Below are 19,333 nucleotides of genomic sequence, written 5' to 3' on the forward strand. Positions count from 1 at the left end.
CAAACTGCTCACCTTGTGCGCCAGGAAGCAAAAAGAGAAGACGAAGAGACTGGGGTTCCTCAATTCCATTCAAGGGTATGCCTTCAATGACTTAAGAACCTCCTATTAGATTCTATCTCCTAAAGGTTCCACCACTTCCCAGGAGCACACTTTAGGAACTAACCTTTAACGCATGGTCATGGAGGACATTCATTATCTGAACCACAGCATGACCAATGAGTGAAAAAGAAATCAGTAGCCACTGACATATGCACCAACAAGAGTAAACCTCCAGAACGTTATGTTACATGAAATATGTGGGATGTAAAATATTACTTACTGTTTAATTTTATTTGTAAGAAATTGATAATAAGACACATTTAATATATAGTAACAGAAAGCAGATCAGAAGGTGAGTAGGCTGGGCAGTGGAGCTGGGTTGACTGAGAAGAGGCACAAAAGAACTTTTTGAGATGATAGAAGTACTCTACATCTTGATGATGGTGTGGGTTATATGGATGTATACATTCATTGTAATTTGTCAAGCTGTATCTCAAGTGGATGCATTTCAACATAAATTATGCCTCAGAAATTTCATTTAAACATCTATAACATTCTTTATCTCAGGTTTTAATAACTAGTTACTGGAAGCAATGAGTGCTACTCAAATACTTACTGTTAAATTTATCAGTGCTAAAAAGTTGATATTCTTGACACAGCGAGTTCTAGAAATTTCAAGGTATCTTGACAATGACATGTATGAGAGCAAAAGGGCATTCTTGGGTATCTTCAGGTCAATGGAATGCTTAAGCTTCACAAGGCCACCTTGAAGAGACACTTAGCCTATTCATTAATTCTAAAGCAAATTTAATAAACTCCAATTTTGTTCTTTAAATTTCATTGCTAATTCACAATTAAATGTGGCTATTAATATTGCACAGTGGTTATATAAAGAATGATTGTTCTGTGTCTCATTTTTCATATTACCTATTCTTATTCTTTAAACAGTTCCAGAAATGCCTCAGAATCTTTCTTGCCGTGGTGAAAGTGAGAACAAAGGAGTAATTAGTTGGAAATCCCCAGAAAGTGGGTTCACTCCCAGTGGATTTGTTCTTTGTCATGAGTCCAATTCAGGTAATTTATATAGAATTAAATTCTATGTCAAGAAAGAGAAATCAAGAATTTAAAAGTATTAGACGTATGAAGAGAGCCAGTGAACCATAGAGCATCCAGCATAGAGACTGTGAGAGTATCCTATTTGCCTTGATTTTTAGAATTGCTTCCATTCTGAACACAGAACATCTCCAATATTGGCTTATTTTTCATGATGTGTCTTTGTTCCAATCTTTGCACTCCAAAGCTTGGATGAAGAAAATCTCTAACAGACATCACTTATATCTGTCTTGTAAATGTTATGTAATTGATTCATACTATTTCAAAATCATTATTCAAGTCCCTAAACAAGCCAACCAAAAGCAAACACCTTCCAAAACTTACTCCAGTGGCTATACACAAAATATTGTCTGTCCATCTATAAAGCTGGTGTGGGATTGGAAGGGATAGAAGAGGAAGTTGGACAAGATCATGTGTGCCCTTTTCTCCAAAACTGTACTAGTAGCTAAATCCAGCCTTCACTCTAGAACATGCACTACCTTTTCCTAAAGCACCTTTGGATTCAGGACACAGTCTATTCTCTCCATAGCAAAACCCACCATCCTCCTCACAGGTGTGCTCTGCTTTGTTTTCTCATTCATCTCAAAACTGTGCCATAATGAGATCCTCTCTCCCTGTATCCAAGACAAAGAGAGCTGGTAGGATCATAATATTTTGGAAGTAGTTGTTAACCACTCTTGTTATTTCAAATAAAATCACTATTAAAATCCACAGGAATAAAGTCTTTCAGATTTACAGTTCATGTTACTTTTTAATCATAGATTATATTTTATTGTTTCATAATTTGTTTCAGGGACTCTGAAAGTCAGAAATTAAAATGTGAGGAAAAATGTATTTGGTATTTATTTAGTTTCCTTGGTTTATTGGGTATTTTTATAATGTTCTACTTAAACTATTTTGTCCCATCATTCCAGATGTGGAATACCAGTAAAAACTTAAATATAGCATACAATCTATAATATAATTATATTATGTCAAGACTCTAATTACAATTATATTAATTAATATAATAATATATAAACTCTAGGTTATAATTTCCAGTCTATTTTAATGTACCAGTGTGAGTTTTGTTGAAGTATTCATAGAATTGGAAACATTGGACTTAATGGGTTAAAGATTTCATCAAGTATCCTAATAATGACTCTGAGAAGGAAGGTATATATATATATATATATTTCATGGTTCATATGATGAAACTGAGGCCAATAGAACTTAAGATAAATATTCAACAGCTTAGGCTGTGCTCTTTCTGCCATTGTGTTGTTCATGATTTTAAACATTTTAGGGACCTACACTATTGTGTCATTAACTTAATGATGCCTACTGAATAAAAATTCCTCAGTAGTGGGAAAGAGTACTTCTAAATTTACTGCATTTAGAGGAGTATTTTTAAAACTTATTGAAATCAATGTGAACTCTACAAAATACCAATAATATTGCTGGAAATTATTTTATGGATTGGTTTTTATTAAAGGAAAAAATACAGCTTTTTTTTTTGACAGTACAAAATCCATTGAGTAGCAACATGGTGACATGATTTGAAACACTGTTTAAGAAATGCTTTAAAGTAGTCCAAGGAAATTGATAGCACATTTCCTGAGATCTTTCTGAAAAAGAAAGCACAAGCAGAGAACTTAGTATATTTCTGGGAATTTTCAGTGCAACGCACATGACTCCGAGAGAGGACATGTCTCAGTTGCCTCACTTTTTAAAAAATTTGTTCTAATTAGTTACATGATAGTAGAATGCATTTTGACACATACATAAATGGGAGTATAATTTCTCATTCTTCTGTTATACATGATGTAGAGTTTTCCTAATTGTGTAATCATATACACATACAGGGTCATAATGTTCAATTCATTCTATTATCCTTCCTCGCCCCATATCTCTTTCCCTCCCTTCACTCCCCCTGTCTAATCCAAAGTACCTCTATTCTTCCCTAGCCCCCTTTATTGTGACTTAGTATAGCATATCAGAGAAAACATTTGGCCTTTGTTTCTTTGGGATTGACTTATTTTGCTTAGCATGATAGTCTCTAGCTACATCCATTTACTGGCATATGCCACAATTTCATTCTTCTTTAAGGCCTAATAATATTCTATTGTGTATGTATACCACATTTTCTTTATCTATTCATGTGTTGAAGGGCACATAGTTTGGTTCCATCATTTAGCTATTGTGAATTGAGCTGCTATAAACATTGGTGTACTTGCATCACTGTAATATGCTGATTTTAATTCCTTTGGATATGTGCCAAGGAGTGCGATAGCTGGATCAAATGGTGGTTCCATTCCAAGTTTTCTGAGGGATCTCCATATTGCTTTCAAGATTGGTTGCACCAACTTGCAGTCCCACCAGCAATGTAATCATTCTAGAATAGCTATTATATCTCACTATTGGGAATCCCATGGTGTTGTCTAGATATTACAACTTCCACTTTACAAATAAGTGACTAAGATAAGACATAAGCATATACTGCATCTTTTAAACATACATTGCTTCTACAAGCCCAATGGCACATCCAGAGAAGAGAGGCACTCAAGAAAAAGGTGAAGCTTTGTCCTGCTACGGTTACTTGTCCCCTCTTCTACCCCAGTCAGCACGTGAAATGGCAAAGAATGGAGAATGGGCTCTGAGATCTCAAGCTTGATTTCACATTGGCTTCATTCTTCCTTTCCACTGGAGTCATGGACAGATTGTTGGATCTCTCTGTAGCTCGGTTTTCTCATCTGTAAAATCAGATGATACTACATATAGGGTCAAAGAGATGATTAAACTAATTGATTCATGTATATTGTCTAAAAATCATGGGCAGGACATCTTGGCACATGGAACAAGTGCTTACTTTGTTTTTTTATCATTATCAGTTTTATTATTATAATTTTAGCTGCTATGCAATAACATGCTAATTCTCCTATCTTCATTTAACCCATCCTTTCTTATGTCATTTGTCTAATAAAAACATGTCAGTGCCTTTCGGGGAAGGTGATGGCCAACGTGTCATGAAGGGGTTTTTCTTCCTTTCCAGGAGAATCCAAGCCACCCCAAAACTTACAATCTCAAGTGATTAGTAAATAACAAAGCACAAATACTCAGAAATATATTTAGGAAGCAAAGCCCCTGATAGATCTAGTCCACGTGGGTTCTGGAACTAGACAAAAGACAAAATGGCTCTGGTAGTTTACTTAAGGGGGTCCATCAAAGCAGAGATAAGGTTTCAAGGGCAAAGTCTTGCTTCCTGATGTCTTGCATTCAGCAGGTTGATTGACATTTTGGCAGGTCACACCCATCTCAGATGCTGTGTGGGATCTTTGGCAGAGCTTGAGGGGAAAGTTCACCTATGTCAGGTAGTAGTCAATCCCTGCGGGTGAGGGGGGTGAGGGTGGTGGGTGCCACCAGAAGTTCCCAATGCCAGATTTATGCCCTTGCAAGGCTATTATGTGCAACAGTCCACACACAGCCCATGGACAGCTAATGACAAATGCCTAGTGATGTTTTTCACTTGACAAATGCTAACTCTTCTGCCTGAATGTTAAGATACTTCAACGAGACCCAATCTCTCAGATATGTCCCTGACTTAGTCAGGCTTGTCCCTAAACTGAAAACATTCCTTCTTTGACTTATAGCATCTTCTTTTCTCCCTTAAGCCACTCAGTTTCATTCATCTTTGAATGAAGAGCTCAGATTCCAATACTAGAGTGAAGCTTTCCCTCAGTCTCATGGATCCCATGGACTCCTGTAGTGCTTAGTGTAGTATGATAGAGCAGACCGAGTTATTGATGATCAAATGGTGTCTGCAGTGAAGGTTCATAAAGGTAGCTCAGGTTAATGTTCAACATTTGAAGGCTAAGAATTGGAAAAGGTTTGATAAAAAAGTATTCCAATTTACAACTTTTATAGTTGTCTTAGGAATAAAAGAGAATACCTTCACAAATGTATCTGGGATTTTAAATATATCATGTACTAAAATCAATCATATGAAACCATCATTTTTGAATATTTGAGTTTATTTATAGAAATTGAATTGTTCAATAATATTTTCTGAGCATTATATGTACATCTGAGCATTAAGGATATACTTATTTCTCATTAATTTGGAGTCTGCTTGGAATTACATGGAGACCAAATGAGAAATATGGTGATCGTGACTTTTAAGAACTTTGCTAAATTTTTCTTTTCTTTTCTTTTTCCTAAGGAGAAAAATGTGCCACTCTGGATATGAACCAAAGCAAATATGATTTGAGAAATTTGAAACCCTTTCAAAAATATAGTGTATCAGTACATGCCTTTGTCAGTGCAAAAATACAACGTAATGGAAATGCTAACCAGTGTGAATTTCAAACCCAAGCAGGATGTAAGTTCCAGGCTTTTTAAAATTGATAATATCATTTTATTTTCAAAAATATGTGAGTTATATATGTCTATATATATTATTTGTTTTTATTAGTTATACGTGACAGTAGAATGCATTTATGTACTTTGATATGTCATACATAGCTGGGATATAATTTCTCATTTTTCTGAGTGTACATGTTGCAGAATCATATTGGTCATGTAGTCACATAAGTACATACAGTAATAATGTCTGTTTCATTCTACTATCTTTCCTATCCCCATCTCCCCTTCTCTCCCTTCCTATCACTTCTCTCTACCTAATCTAAGATAATGCTATTCTTCCCTGGTGCCACCACTCTGCCTTATTGTGAATTAGCATCTGCATATTAGAGAAAACATTTGGCTTTTGGTTTTATTGGATTGGCTTATTTCACTTAGCATTATATTCTCCAACTCCAACCATTTACTATCAAATTCCATAATTTTACTCTTCTTTAAAGCTGAGTAATATTCCATTGAGCATATATATACCACATTTTCTTTATCCATTCATCTATTGAGGGACACCTAGGCTGGTTCCATAGTCTAGCTATTGTGAATTGAGCTGCTATAAACATTAATGTGGCTGTGTCACTATAGTATGCTGATTTTAAGTCCTTTGGGTATTAACCAAGGAGTGGGATTAAATGGTGGTTCCATTCCCAATTTTCTGAGGAATCTCCATAGTGCCTTCCATAGTGGTTGCACCAATTTACAGTCTTACCAGCAATGTACCAGTGTACTTTTATCAAAATCCCAATGATATTCTTCATAGAATTAGAAAAAGCAATCATGAAATTTATTTGGATAAATAAGAGACCCAGAATAGCTAAAGCAATCCTTAGCAAGGAAAGTATGGTATTGTTTAAGGTCTGGAGGAGGCATCCTGCATCACAATGGTACCTTAAACTATACTACAGAGCTATAGCAATAAAAACTGCATGGTATTGGCACCAAAATAGACTTGTAGACCAGTGGTGCAGAATAGAGGACACAGAGACAAATCCACATAAATATGGTTATGTCATACTAGACAAAGGCACCAAAAACATTCACTGGAGACAAGATAGTCTATTTAACAAATGGTGCTAGCAAAACTAGAAATCCATATGTAGAAAAATGAAATTAAACCATTATCTCTCACCCTGAATAAAAATCAACTCAAAGTGAATCAAAGACTTAGGCAGTAGAACAGAGACTCTGTGCCTAATAGAAGAAAAACTAGGACCAAATCTTCACCACATTGGCCTAAGATCTATCTTCCTTAATAAGACTCCTAAAGCACAAAAGTAAAATCAAAAATTAATAAATGGGATGGATTCAAATTAAAAAGCTTTTTCTCAGCAAAGGGAACAATTAATAAAATCAGGAGAGAGCCTACAGATTGGGAGAAAATCTTTACCACATCCACTTCTCATATGGCATTAATCTCTAGGATATATAAAGAACTCAACAAACACCAAAAAAAAAAAAAACCCAAATAACCCAATCAATAAATGGGCTCAGGAACTGAACAGACACTTCACAGAAGAAGAAATACAATTGATCAACAAATATATGAAAAAGTGTTCAACATCTCTAGCAATTAGAGAAATGCAAATCAAAACTACTCTAAGATTTCATCTCACTCCTGTCTGAATGGCAATCATCAAGAATACAGGCAACAAGAAATGTTGGTGAGATCCATGCTTTAATAGTTCTTTCCATGAATGAACAGCAAAGAGCATTTTGTTCTACCATGTGTCCACCTTTATGCTTCATTTGGGAAACACATTGATCTAGCACATTTGTTAACATCTAGAGTTTATTACAATTTTAAACAAAAATAATTTAAAAAAACTGCTATCCTGAGTTCTCTCTTCTCTTTAGACATAGTCATAGAATAGCAGGAATAATACATCAGTGAGATTTGTAATATTTTAGGCAACTGAACACCTAACCAACTGCAATAAAAATGTATTCATTTTTGTCATCTTTACTGTCTAGACTATTAACTGCAATCAGAGACCAAGCGATGTTTTACAAAGCATTATATCAACTTCTGTTCACCTGATAAAACACATGAAACACTATGTTTTTTAGCAGTTTTCTTCTTTATGTCACACTGATCTACATACTATTTTATTTCATACCATATTTTTCATTTGAGATTTTGGGGGACATTCGGCTATTGCCATCTGTATAATGTCTCCATAGTTTCCAGGCCCCAAGATAGATCTGCCCCTAAAGTAATTACTAACTTCCATGAGGGACAGGAAGAAAGAAATGACTCTAAGTGAGGCAGTATTGGTAGCTTTGGAGAGTTTATTGGATGCCACAATGGTGAAAAAAATTCCCTTTTTAGGGTTTATTCTCCCTGTCATTGAGGTTCTGACTTTAAAAGGCCAATTTATGCCTCTGTTGTCTCCCGGAGTTTCTGTGATATCACAGAAAGCAAGCACAATCTGTTGCTGGCTCTTGAAGAACCAAGCCACTGTTCAGCAGGATAATTCAAGCATTTTGGGAAAGGATGGTTGGAAGGAAAGGTAGGCCTTGGAGGTTTCTGGGTCACCATCATTTCTCCTCCCTCCTCCTTCCCTCACCCTCTGCTTTTTTCCTATTCTCTAATTCCACATACTTTCCTTCAGGGACTGCATACATCTCACAATTTGAAATACAACCTACATGTTCATACTCACTGAATGAACCGGTGATTTGTTTTTAAATGTTTGGCTCCAGCTTTTTAAATTTATGTACTATTACAATCCCAAGATAACATTTAAGCTCTTTTATACTATATACAATGTGCAGTAATTTAAACATGTACTTATTGAATGATTAAAATAACAAATCTCTTTTTGTCTTTGATAGATCCAACCGAGGTCCAGAGATTGAGTGTCACCCTGGTGGGAGACAACGGTTTATCTGTCAAATGTGCGCAACCTAAAGAGATTAATGGCCCCAACAATGGAAGCTACCACTTGGAAGTCAAAACTGGAGGTAGTCTCATGGAAAAGAAAGACAAAAAATGTGAATTCTATTTACATGATCTTTACTATTCAACAGAATATGAGTTGAAGGTAAGATCATGCTTTCTATAACAATAATGGTACCAATATATATTTTAGCAATTACTATCTAGTACTTGAATAGCATTAAGATCAGTGATCATGTGAACTCTGATGTCTAATGGAATCACACTTGAAGGAGTTTCAAAAATTGGACTCCAATCTTTTTATCCCTGGAACTATTAACTATGGCTTAAAGGAAATGCTTTGTTAGAGTATTTTACAACTTCAAAATGATTTGATTATATGGAAATTAGTGCTCATGTGTCAAGAAGTGCTGTCCTTTCTGTGCAACACATTATTACTTAGCCAATTTTCTTCTTGACCCTTTTCTTTTTATTACTGTGAATTTTTCAACTGCAAAATTTTATGTGCACATGGAGGTTAGAAAATACTAAAAACAAAATTTCAGACGATATTAATGAGCATCAAAAACTTTAAAATATTCATAATCTCAATGTGTGGATCATAGTTTATGAATATACTTTGAAAATGTACAATGCACATTTCTTTTTTTCCTTTTTTTCTTTTTTGTTTGTTTGTGTGTGTGTGTGCATGTGTTACTGGGGACTGAATCTGGGGATGCTCTACCACTGAGCAACTACATCCCCATCCCTTTTTACTTTTTATTTTGAGACAGGATCTAAATTGCCTGAGCTGGCCTTTCAATCCTTCTGCCTTGCCCTCCTGAGCAGCGAGATTACAGGTGTGGTCCACCGTGCCCCACTCCTGTAATGCACATTTTCAATCATTTAACAAGTATAATGTCAACATTCTGAATACAGTTTAGTGAACCATATTTTTCTATTTTATTTAGAGACAAGGTTTCACTGAGTTCTTAGTGACCTGCATTGGCTTTGAACTCATGATTCTCCTGTCTCAGTGTCTCACGCCCATCAAACCATATTTTTCATGTGTCATTATATCATGCTCATCTTTCCATGTTAAATATTTACTACTATGTAATTTTTAATATATGCTTAAATTCTATTACATGATTTATCCTATTCCACTAACTGTATGTTGATCTCTAATATAGATACATCCTGTAAACACACTTATTAGTAATAGCAAAACCTTTGAATGTCTTTAATAATTTCTGTTTGATAAACTTCATGAAATAGATTGGTTGAGTCCAAAGAAATTTACATATATTTTAAGATTTGTTTGGACACATATCACCATTTTTTTATATTAATGTATGAAATTAATGTCTCTTGAGAGTCTTGCCTATACTTTTGCATTTAGCATGTAGAATAAGGTATTTGTATCTCTTTCTGTTTCAATGAGGATTTTTACTTTCTGTTAAGATTACATATAGTTTTGTTATTGTCCTTATGATAACATATCTTCACCTCATTTGTCCATTTTTTGGGGTAAGTTCTTTGTATATTAAATGATATTAAACTTTATGTCATATGTGCTGTTAATTTTGTTTTCAGTTTATACTTTACATTTTAATTTTCTTCACAGCCCTTAGAGTCTTATGCAATTTTATGTTTATAGATACATCACTTTTATTCCTGTTAAATGGAAATTTCTACAATTAACTAATAAGAAGTTGATCATTGGCTTCATAACTTTTGTCACTTGAAGTATATTTTTATATTGATAATATTTTTTGGTTATTTTTATCCAGAAACATAAGTTGGAGTTTTATCAAAGTAATTTTTAAGGCACTAAATGTTCTTTGCCATTCATTCGTGGAAAGAAGTATTAAAGCATGGAACTTATCTCCTGCTTGGGTTTGAAATTCACACTTTGTAGCACTTCCATTATGTTGTGATACCATGGTGTGATTTGTTTACATGGTGAATTACAGTGGGAGATCTAATGCTACACCATAGTCATATTCAAAGGGAGGTGAGAATCTCTCCTTTGTCATTGTGTATTATTCTTCTAAAATATTACAAATCAATTGCTTAATATTTTATAGTCTTTATGAATGGATTTTCCTAAAGTGAATCCCATTCAGTAAGCAAAGAGAGAGAGTATGTTGGCACAGCTGCGGGGGGATGCACTGTTCTTGTTGCAGCTATATATAAAAGTTATGCTAAGGGATAGAACGCCCTTGAGATATTTTCCCTTTTTCTGTTTTATGATTTTTTTATAGTATAGGAATAATTTGTTCTCTGAAAGTTTATTTAAATATATTTACTACAAAAAAATTCTTTGAGAACCACTTATGGATTCTTTTAATATGATTATTCTTTTCTGATTTTTTTAACCTTTTCGAGTGAGTGTATGTATATTTTTTTCAAGAATCGTCCATCTAAAAGGAACGTGTTGTTTCCATAATAACATCGTACATTCGTGGGCATTTTCCATTGCCTCGTTAGTGCCCACCAAACTCCTGGAATGCTGGTCTTAGTTTCTCAAATGCACCCAAGTTTTATTCTCTGTAAGCTCCTTATGCCATGCTCTTCTCTATTCTTAGAATTATCTTTTCCCACTCTTCAAGTATTATAAATTATTCTGGATATAGGTGAACATCATATTAACATATAATCTTACTATCCAAATCCCTTTCTGCACTCTGCAAAAGGCTACCTTTTGTTTTCTTCATTGCACTTACCTTAACTTGTTTTCATGTTTATTTCTGTCTCTACTACCACATTTACACCTCTGTGAGGGAGCAATTATATTAGCTTTATTTAGCTTTGTTAACAAATTAATAGCATTGTTTTTATTATTCTTAATTTTTATTTTTATTGTTCATATATTCATTTTGGGGTTCTTCTGGTAGGATCAAAAGTGTTTATTCCCCCACCATTATATATCTTTTCTTTTCTGTTATTTTAAAAGAGATTAAGGCTATAAATTGTCCCTTGGTAAGTTTTTGACTGTGTTCAAAACTTATGTCTATATTGTTTGTCACTAATTTCTGATGTCTGCATAGAAAATATAATGAATGAATGCTTAAATTAGAGTATTCTGATTTCTACTAATTTCTAAAGAATCTGTGATTGCAAGTTTTTAATTCAGAGACTGTTTCTACATTTTTGGTGCTTGCATTTTTTTATTATTGGTAATTATCAGTTGTGATAGATAATTGAATTTTATGCTCCCTGCCTTTGGAATTGATAGAATTTTTTTTTTACAGCTCAATATATGATAAACGTGAATGTACTATGAATACTGGGAAATCATCTAACTTTCTATAGAATCAAAGGCTGGTTATATGTTTGCCATATTAAATATTTACATTAATTCCTTTTGAGGCATTATTCCAATCTATTTAACGTGAGATTTTATTGTGCCAAGATTATCATTGCTTCTTTACTCTTTCAGTTTCCCTGTACATCTTCATTGTTTTTCTTTATTGTACTGAATATTATGACATATAGGAGTTTGTCTAAGTTATGTCTCTACTCTATATTCTATACTGTATTCATTTACCCTTAAAAAGTAAGTGCATTTTATGTACAACTCTTATTAATAGCATATGGTTAAATTTCCCTTTTTAAAATAAAATGTGAAGATATTACCATTCTGATGGTAATTTTAATGCTAATGGTAATTTTAATGTATTAGATTTTATTTCTTCAACCATTTTTATTTATTTTCACCGATTATAAGTTATTATCATTGCTAAAAATAAGCTAAGATTTCTTTCTATCTTTTTGACTGCCTTTTAAAAAATGTTTGACAACAAAATACTGTCATGATCTTCAAGTTTCAACTTTAAAGCATATTAGCACATTTTGAACAAAAATAAACAGCTTTATACATTTACATTGAAAAACTAAATTATTTTCTTTTTTATTACTGACATTTAGGTCTACTTCAACAATGGAATTAATTCTGGAAATCCTGTTATTAAGCATCATTCAACATCTTGTAAGTTATTACTAGTTTATTCTGTCTTACAAAAATATATTGCTTTGCAATCAAACTTACATTTAATTTTTGAATGATTAAATTAGACATTTAAATAAATATAATATCTTAAGTTGTCAGGGTAAATACATATAGGTAAACATCATATTCAAATGCAATATCATAAATTCAAACTAGAAAATACAATTAAAGGATTATTGCTTTCTTAAAATAATCTGTAAGATGAATTATTGACTAAGAATATTAAATTATGATAATGTTTGTGACATTTATGCATGCTAATAACTTTGTCCTGTGTGCAGTTTTAGAGATTGTGGCCTTTTTTTTTCTTCTGTTCTTTATTCTGTTCCTTAAACATGGCTTTTCAGAAGTGGGTCTTAGATACACATCTCTCCTGATTTGCCTAATTGAAGATAAGCATTACCTAATAACAATATCTCTGTTTAAATATTTATAATAAATATTGTAATTAAAGTAAAGGTGCACATAGAACAAATCCCTCAAATAAATTTCATTACATAATAATAATAATAATAATAACAACAACAACAACAGCTATATGTCACATTATGTGCCTGGTGTTTACCTCTCCAGAATAACGACTTTGACTATATGTCTATTTGCAATTTTCCTTATAATTTCCTTCATATATCAGCAAACAATATTGTGCACTCTTTATCTAGAGTGACTAACTCAATAGACATTTGCCTGTTTTCTGTCCTGTGGTTATCTTCCACCGTGTATGTTCTCCTCACATTTGAGACTCAGATATCCTGAGTGATTGGTCTCTTTCCTGTTCATCAGGTTAGCTGGTGGCTTCCTCTGTTTTCTTTTCTAATTTCCAAATGTAAAATTTTTTTGCCTTTTATTTCCCTTTGTCTGTCATCCTCTCTGTCGTTATGGATGGATGCATTTAGCAGAGTTCCTGGAAAGAAGGTAGAAAATGTGTGTTTAGACTCCACAGAATATATCTGAAGATTTGGCTTTTTTAAAAATCTGATGCTACTTAATATTTTTGTAGAACCCATTATAATTAACTATAATGGATCAGAATACTAATTGCACTCACTTGATGCAATTTCTTGCAAAATCTCACTTTGAGTTTTTCTACTTTGCTAGTAACATAGTTTCAAATTAATAAATTACTTGAGGAAGATGAGATTTGATTGTATTCTGATAACATGTTATCCACAACTGGCAACAATATTGATATTCATGTATGTGGCATATACATACACATATGTATATACATATGTTATGCACACATGTATGTACATATGTTATGTATGTATGTATGTGTGGATGTATGCATGCCACTAACCACTGGTCAGGATTGACATTTTTAGGGAAGGGAATTTGAGATATAGACAGGACAAGCAACATTTTGGGTTACTTTAAAAGTCTATTCTAATAAGAACTTCCTTAAAAACATTCAATATAATCCACTCATATTTATATTCATCTATCTAACCATTTTTAGATGTGAAGCTAGTATAAATAACCTTTTAAAGAGAATAGAAATCAACTCCTATTTTATTGACAAGGAAACTTAAGACCTCCACAAACCATATACTATGTAGGTTCCCTCTCCTTCCTACCACCCCACTGACTTTTTGTCCAGTGTCTATTTCCCCCTGTGAGAATGCAGATATTTTTGGAACTGGTACTTTACCTGCCTTATGTTGTAGTATTTTCATCTTGACAGACTTTATCATTTTTACACTACTTTTCTATTTGCTTATTGATTTTGTTTATTTTTTAATTATCTCTTTCCTCACTAGAAAGAATTGTCCATGAGGACAGGTATCTTTATTTGGTCTTCTGAAATATCTCTTTAGAATTTTAAGTGTTAAGTTAAATTTATTTTTAGTAGGTGGTTTAAAACATAAAAATTATATATAATTGGGTACCATTCATATATATACACATTGGATAATGTAAAGTCATGTGAAACATCTACTTGTAACACATTTATCATATATTTCTACTTGAAAACTTTAAAAATCTTTTCTTGTAGCTCTTTGAAATGTGCAGTTATTATGATCTCTAGCCATGCTACTGTGCAATATAGCACACAGAATTCTTGCTCCTGTGTAACTGTAACTAGTACCCATTGATAAACCACTCCTCAGCCCACCCTCCCTCCTGTTTCCTAACCTCTGGTCATTACCAATCTGCTCTCAACTTTCATGAAACTAATTTTTTATTAGATTCTGTGTATGAATGAGATCATGTACGTTTTATCTTTCTGGGCCTGTTTTATTTTGTTTAACATAATGACCTCCTGTTCCATCCATGCTGTCACAAATGATGAGGTTTCACTCTTCTTATGGATGATCATACACCATTGTGCCAAGGTACCACACCTTATCCACTCATCAATTGATGGAGGCTCCAATTCTTTCCATTTCTTGGCTGTTGTGAATAACACTGCTATAAACATGGAAGTGCAAATTTCTCCTAGACACACTGTTTTTGTTTCCTTTGGATATATATATACCCAGTAATGGGTTTGCGGTATCATATAGTAGTTCCAGTTTTAATTTTTTGAGGAACCTGCATCTCATTTTCCATGAATCTTCTATTCACATTCCCATTGACAGCGTGCAAGTCTTTTCTGTCCTCCACATCCTCCCAGAACCTGTCATCTTTAGTATTTTTAACAATATCTTTTACCGTTGGAGTGAGGTGATATCTCATTGCGGTTTTCATCACATTTCCCTCATAATTGTTTTTTTCTAAACATTTTTTATACACACGTTAATCATTTATGTCTTCTTTTGAGAAATATCCATATGTTGCCCATTTTAAATAAGATTATTCATTTCTAATTTTTTAAAAAATTTTTGCTACTGAGTTTTTGGAGTTTTTTATATATTCTAGATATCAACCACGTGTCATTCATATAGTTTGCAAATATTTTCTCCAAAATCTGTAGGTTCTTCACTTTACTGATTGTCTCCTTTGCTGTACAGAAGCCTTTTATGTTGATATGGTCCTACTTGCCCACTGTTTCATTTGTTTCCTCTACTTTGGGGATCTTGTCCCCCAAACATTCCTTACCCATTCCAATGTCCTGAGTGTTTCCTTCTAGTAGTTTAATAGTTTCATTTCTTTTATTTAGGTATGTAATCTATTTTCAGTTGATTAGTGTAACTGGTGAGAGATATAGGTCTAGTTTCTAGTTTCAAGATGCCTGCTGATATCCAATTTTATCAGCACTATGTATTGAAAAGATTGTCCTTTATCCAATGTGTGTTGTAATTACTAAGCACCTTTGTCAAAAAAGCAGCTTGGTATAGGTTTACATCCAGGCTGTCTATTTTGGTCTAGAGGTCTGCATTTATGCCGACAATATGCAGACTATTATAGCTTTGTAGTTTATTTTGAAGTCAAAGAAGGCAGTGTCTCCAGCTTTGTTCTTTTGGGTCAAAAAATGACTTTGTCTATTTGGGGATTTTTTTTTTTTTTTTTTTTATTGTTGGTCGTTCAAAACCTTACACAGTTCTTAATACATCATATTTCACAGTTTGATTCAAGCGGGTTCTGAACTCCCAACTTTACCCCGTATACAGATTGCTGTATCACATCAGTTACCCTTCCATTGATTCACATATTGCCTTTCTAGTGTCTGATGTATTCTGCTGTCAGTCCTATTTTCTACTATCCCCCCTCCCCTCCCCTCCCCTCCCCTTTTCTCTTTACCCCTTCTACTGTAAATCATTTCTTCCATTTGTATTATCTTGTCTTACCCCTCCATTACATATTTCTTGATATATCATATTTCACATTTTGATTCAAGTGGGTTATGCACTCCCATATTGCCCCTTATACAGATTGCAGATTCACATCAGTTTCACTTCCATTGCTTTACATATTGCCATCCTAGTGTCTGTTGTATTCTGCTGCCTTTCCTATCCTCTACTATCCCCCCTCCCCTCCCCTCCCCTCCCCTCTTCTCTCTCTACCCCCACTACTGCGGAGCTTGATATCAAATCAGAGACACGGCATCTGATAGAAGAGAAAGTTGGCTACGACCTACATGCTGTGGGGTCGGGCTCCAAATTCCTCAATAGGACACCCATAGCACAAGAGTTAACATCTAGAATCAACAAATGGGACTTACTCAAACTAAAAAGTTTTTTCTCAGCAAAAGAAACAATAAGAGAGGTAAATAGGGAGCCTACATCATGGGAACAAATCTTTACTCCTCACACTTCAGATAGAGCCCTAATATCCAGAGTATATAAAGAACTCAGAAAATTAGACAATAAGATAACAAATAATCCCATCAACAAATGGGCCAAGGACTTGAACAGACACTTCTCAGAGGAGGACATACAATCAATCAACAAGTACATGAAAAAATGCTCACCATCTCTAGCAGTCAGAGAAATGCAAATCAAAACCACCCTAAGATACCATCTCACTCCAGTAAGATTGGCAGCCATCACGAAGTCAAACAACAATAAGTGCTGGCGAGGATGTGGGGAAAAGGGTACACTTGTACATTGTTGGTGGGACTGCAAATTGGTGCAGCCAATTTGGAAAGCAGTATGGAGATTTCTTGGAAAGCTGGGAATGGAACCACCATTTGACCCAGCTATCCCCCTTCTGGGTCTATTCCCTAAAGACCTAAAAAGAGCATGCTACAGGGACACTGCTACATCGATGTTCATAGCAGCACAATTCACAATAGGAAGACTGTGGAACCAACCTAGATGCCCTTCAATAGACGAATGGATAAAAAAAATGTGGCATTTATACACAATGGAGTATTACTCTGCATTAAGAAATGACAAAATCATAGAATTTGGAGGGAAATGGATGGCATTAGAGCAGATTATGCTCAGTGAAGCTAGCCAAGCCCTAAAAAACAAATGCCAAATGTCTTCTTTGATATAAGGAGAGTAATTAAGAACAGACTAGGGAAGAAGAGCACAAGAAGAAGACCATCATTAAACAGGGTTGAGAGGTGGGAGGGAAAGGGAGAGAGAAGGGAAATAGCATGGAAATGGAACGAGACCCTCAGGTTTATACAAAATTACATACAAGAGGAAGTGAGGGGAAAGGGAAAAATAATACAAGGGGGAGGAATGTATTTGGGGATTTTTGCAGTTCCACAAAATTTTAGAATTATTTTTCCAGTTCTGTGTAGAATGTCATTGGTATTTGAACAGATTTTATCATTTTTTACATGAATTTGTTCGTTGCTTTTGGTAGTAAGGACATTTTTAACAGTGTTCATTGTTCTCATATACAAACAAGAGCTGTTTTTCTTTTCTTTTTTTTTGTTTTTTTCTAATTTATTTCATCAATGTTTAATAACTTTTATTGTAGTTATTCTTAGAAGTATTTACTCCTAGGTATTTTGTTTTATAGTTTACTTTTTACATTTACTTATTTATATTTTTGAGGTGGGCTTTCTCTGTTGTCCAAGCTGGTTTTAAACTTGCTATTGACTTTGCCTCAGCCTCCTGAGTAGCTGGAATTACAGGTGCATGCCACAATGTCTCACCTGTAGCAATTTTAAATGGGATTGGTCTCTTAATTTTTATTTCAGAAAATCTACTATTAGCATGTAGCAATGCTACTGATTTTTTGTCAATTTTATATTCTGTGTTGTGACATATCTTAAGCATCTAGAATAGTGTTCATAGAACATTATTGTATGCTGTTTTTAAGTCCTTTGGGTATGCTATTTCCTTTTAAATATAAATGCTTTTATTGACTTTAAATAATATAGCAAAAATCACAAGATCAGAAATCTATTTATTGTATTTGTTCGTATTTGAGAATTTGTAGTTTATAAAGCTTTATGACAATGAAAAATATATCCATTCTCTGAAGATTGTTATTCAGGTAATCAGGCAAAATATTTGACATAATAACCTCTCCTCATGTTATTTCTTATTTCTAGATAATTCTAAAGCACTGATTGCATTTCTGGCATTTCTGATTGTTGTGACATCAATAGCCCTGCTTGTTGTCCTCTATAAAATCTATGATCTGCATAAGAAAAGATCCAGGTAAGAACTGATGTATGAATTAAAAATAATCATGGTAGAAGTAGCCATGCAAGCTCATGTCCATAAGGCAGTCATGGACCCAGCTAAATAAATATGTGAATGGAAGGAAACAGCATGGAGTACAGATCATGACTGACACTGGATCGAAGTCCTTGTTATGGGTGTTATTGGTTTATATTAAGTACTTATATTTTTTACATTTTCAAATAATGTTCTGGATTTACTTGGCTTCCAGACAGTGGAAAGAATATGTGTCTGTTCTTTTAGGACAAAGTGGATCAGAGAGAACGAAGAGTGGCAAAGGCAAAAGAAAGGAGGGAAATAGTTGGGGACATGTACTTATTTCTTTGGTCAGGAAAAATGATATTTTATGAAAAACAGGAGCATTAAAATCAACTCTTTTGGTCACATACCAGAGTTTAGCAGACATTTCTTGGTTGTTTTATCATCCCTCATTTTTTTCTTTACTCCACTCCCAATTACTTTCTCACCTCTTCTCTGTCCTCCCTCCATTCCCATCTCCTCTCTTCCTTCCTCTTTTTCTCTCTCTTTTCCATCTTTCTTGTCTTCATTTCTTTCTTACTTCAATGCATTCATTAAATAAAATTCACTCAGTTGAATTGAATGCCAACTGAATTCAGTGTTTCTTAAGATCACAGACATTCATATTTCTTATTTTCACAGCAATTTAGATGAAGCACAGGAACTTGTTGAGCGGGGTAAGTATGCTAATTTTTTTTTACTTATGAATATGCTTGCTCTTTCATTTGAGTCCATTGGCATTTTTAGTTTAACCTGGACTTCTTCTGTTGACACAATGACGAAACTTAAATCCAATTGTTCTATAAGCAAGCCTCTATGAAGTTCCTAGTGTATGCCAAATGCAAG

The 19,333-nt window shown here is 34.0% G+C and overlaps 1 protein-coding gene across 3 annotated transcripts in view; it reads left to right on the forward strand.

The window, feature by feature from the left end:
* The window catches only part of Ptprc (protein tyrosine phosphatase receptor type C), a 113,171-nt gene that overhangs the window by 70,449 nt on the left and 23,389 nt on the right, over positions 1–19,333 (forward strand). For all 3 annotated transcript variants that reach the window (XM_078022540.1, XM_078022541.1, XM_078022542.1), the window contains 6 exons: positions 988–1,113; positions 5,351–5,509; positions 8,380–8,588; positions 12,356–12,416; positions 18,337–18,445; positions 19,130–19,164. In XM_078022540.1, the coding sequence (XP_077878666.1) occupies positions 988–1,113; positions 5,351–5,509; positions 8,380–8,588; positions 12,356–12,416; positions 18,337–18,445; positions 19,130–19,164 (699 nt within the window). The remainder of the gene's footprint in view (positions 1–987; positions 1,114–5,350; positions 5,510–8,379; positions 8,589–12,355; positions 12,417–18,336; positions 18,446–19,129; positions 19,165–19,333) is intronic.

The sequence above is a fragment of the Ictidomys tridecemlineatus genome, chromosome 10 (assembly GCF_052094955.1).
Source record: "Ictidomys tridecemlineatus isolate mIctTri1 chromosome 10, mIctTri1.hap1, whole genome shotgun sequence".
NCBI lineage: Eukaryota > Metazoa > Chordata > Mammalia > Rodentia > Sciuridae > Ictidomys > Ictidomys tridecemlineatus.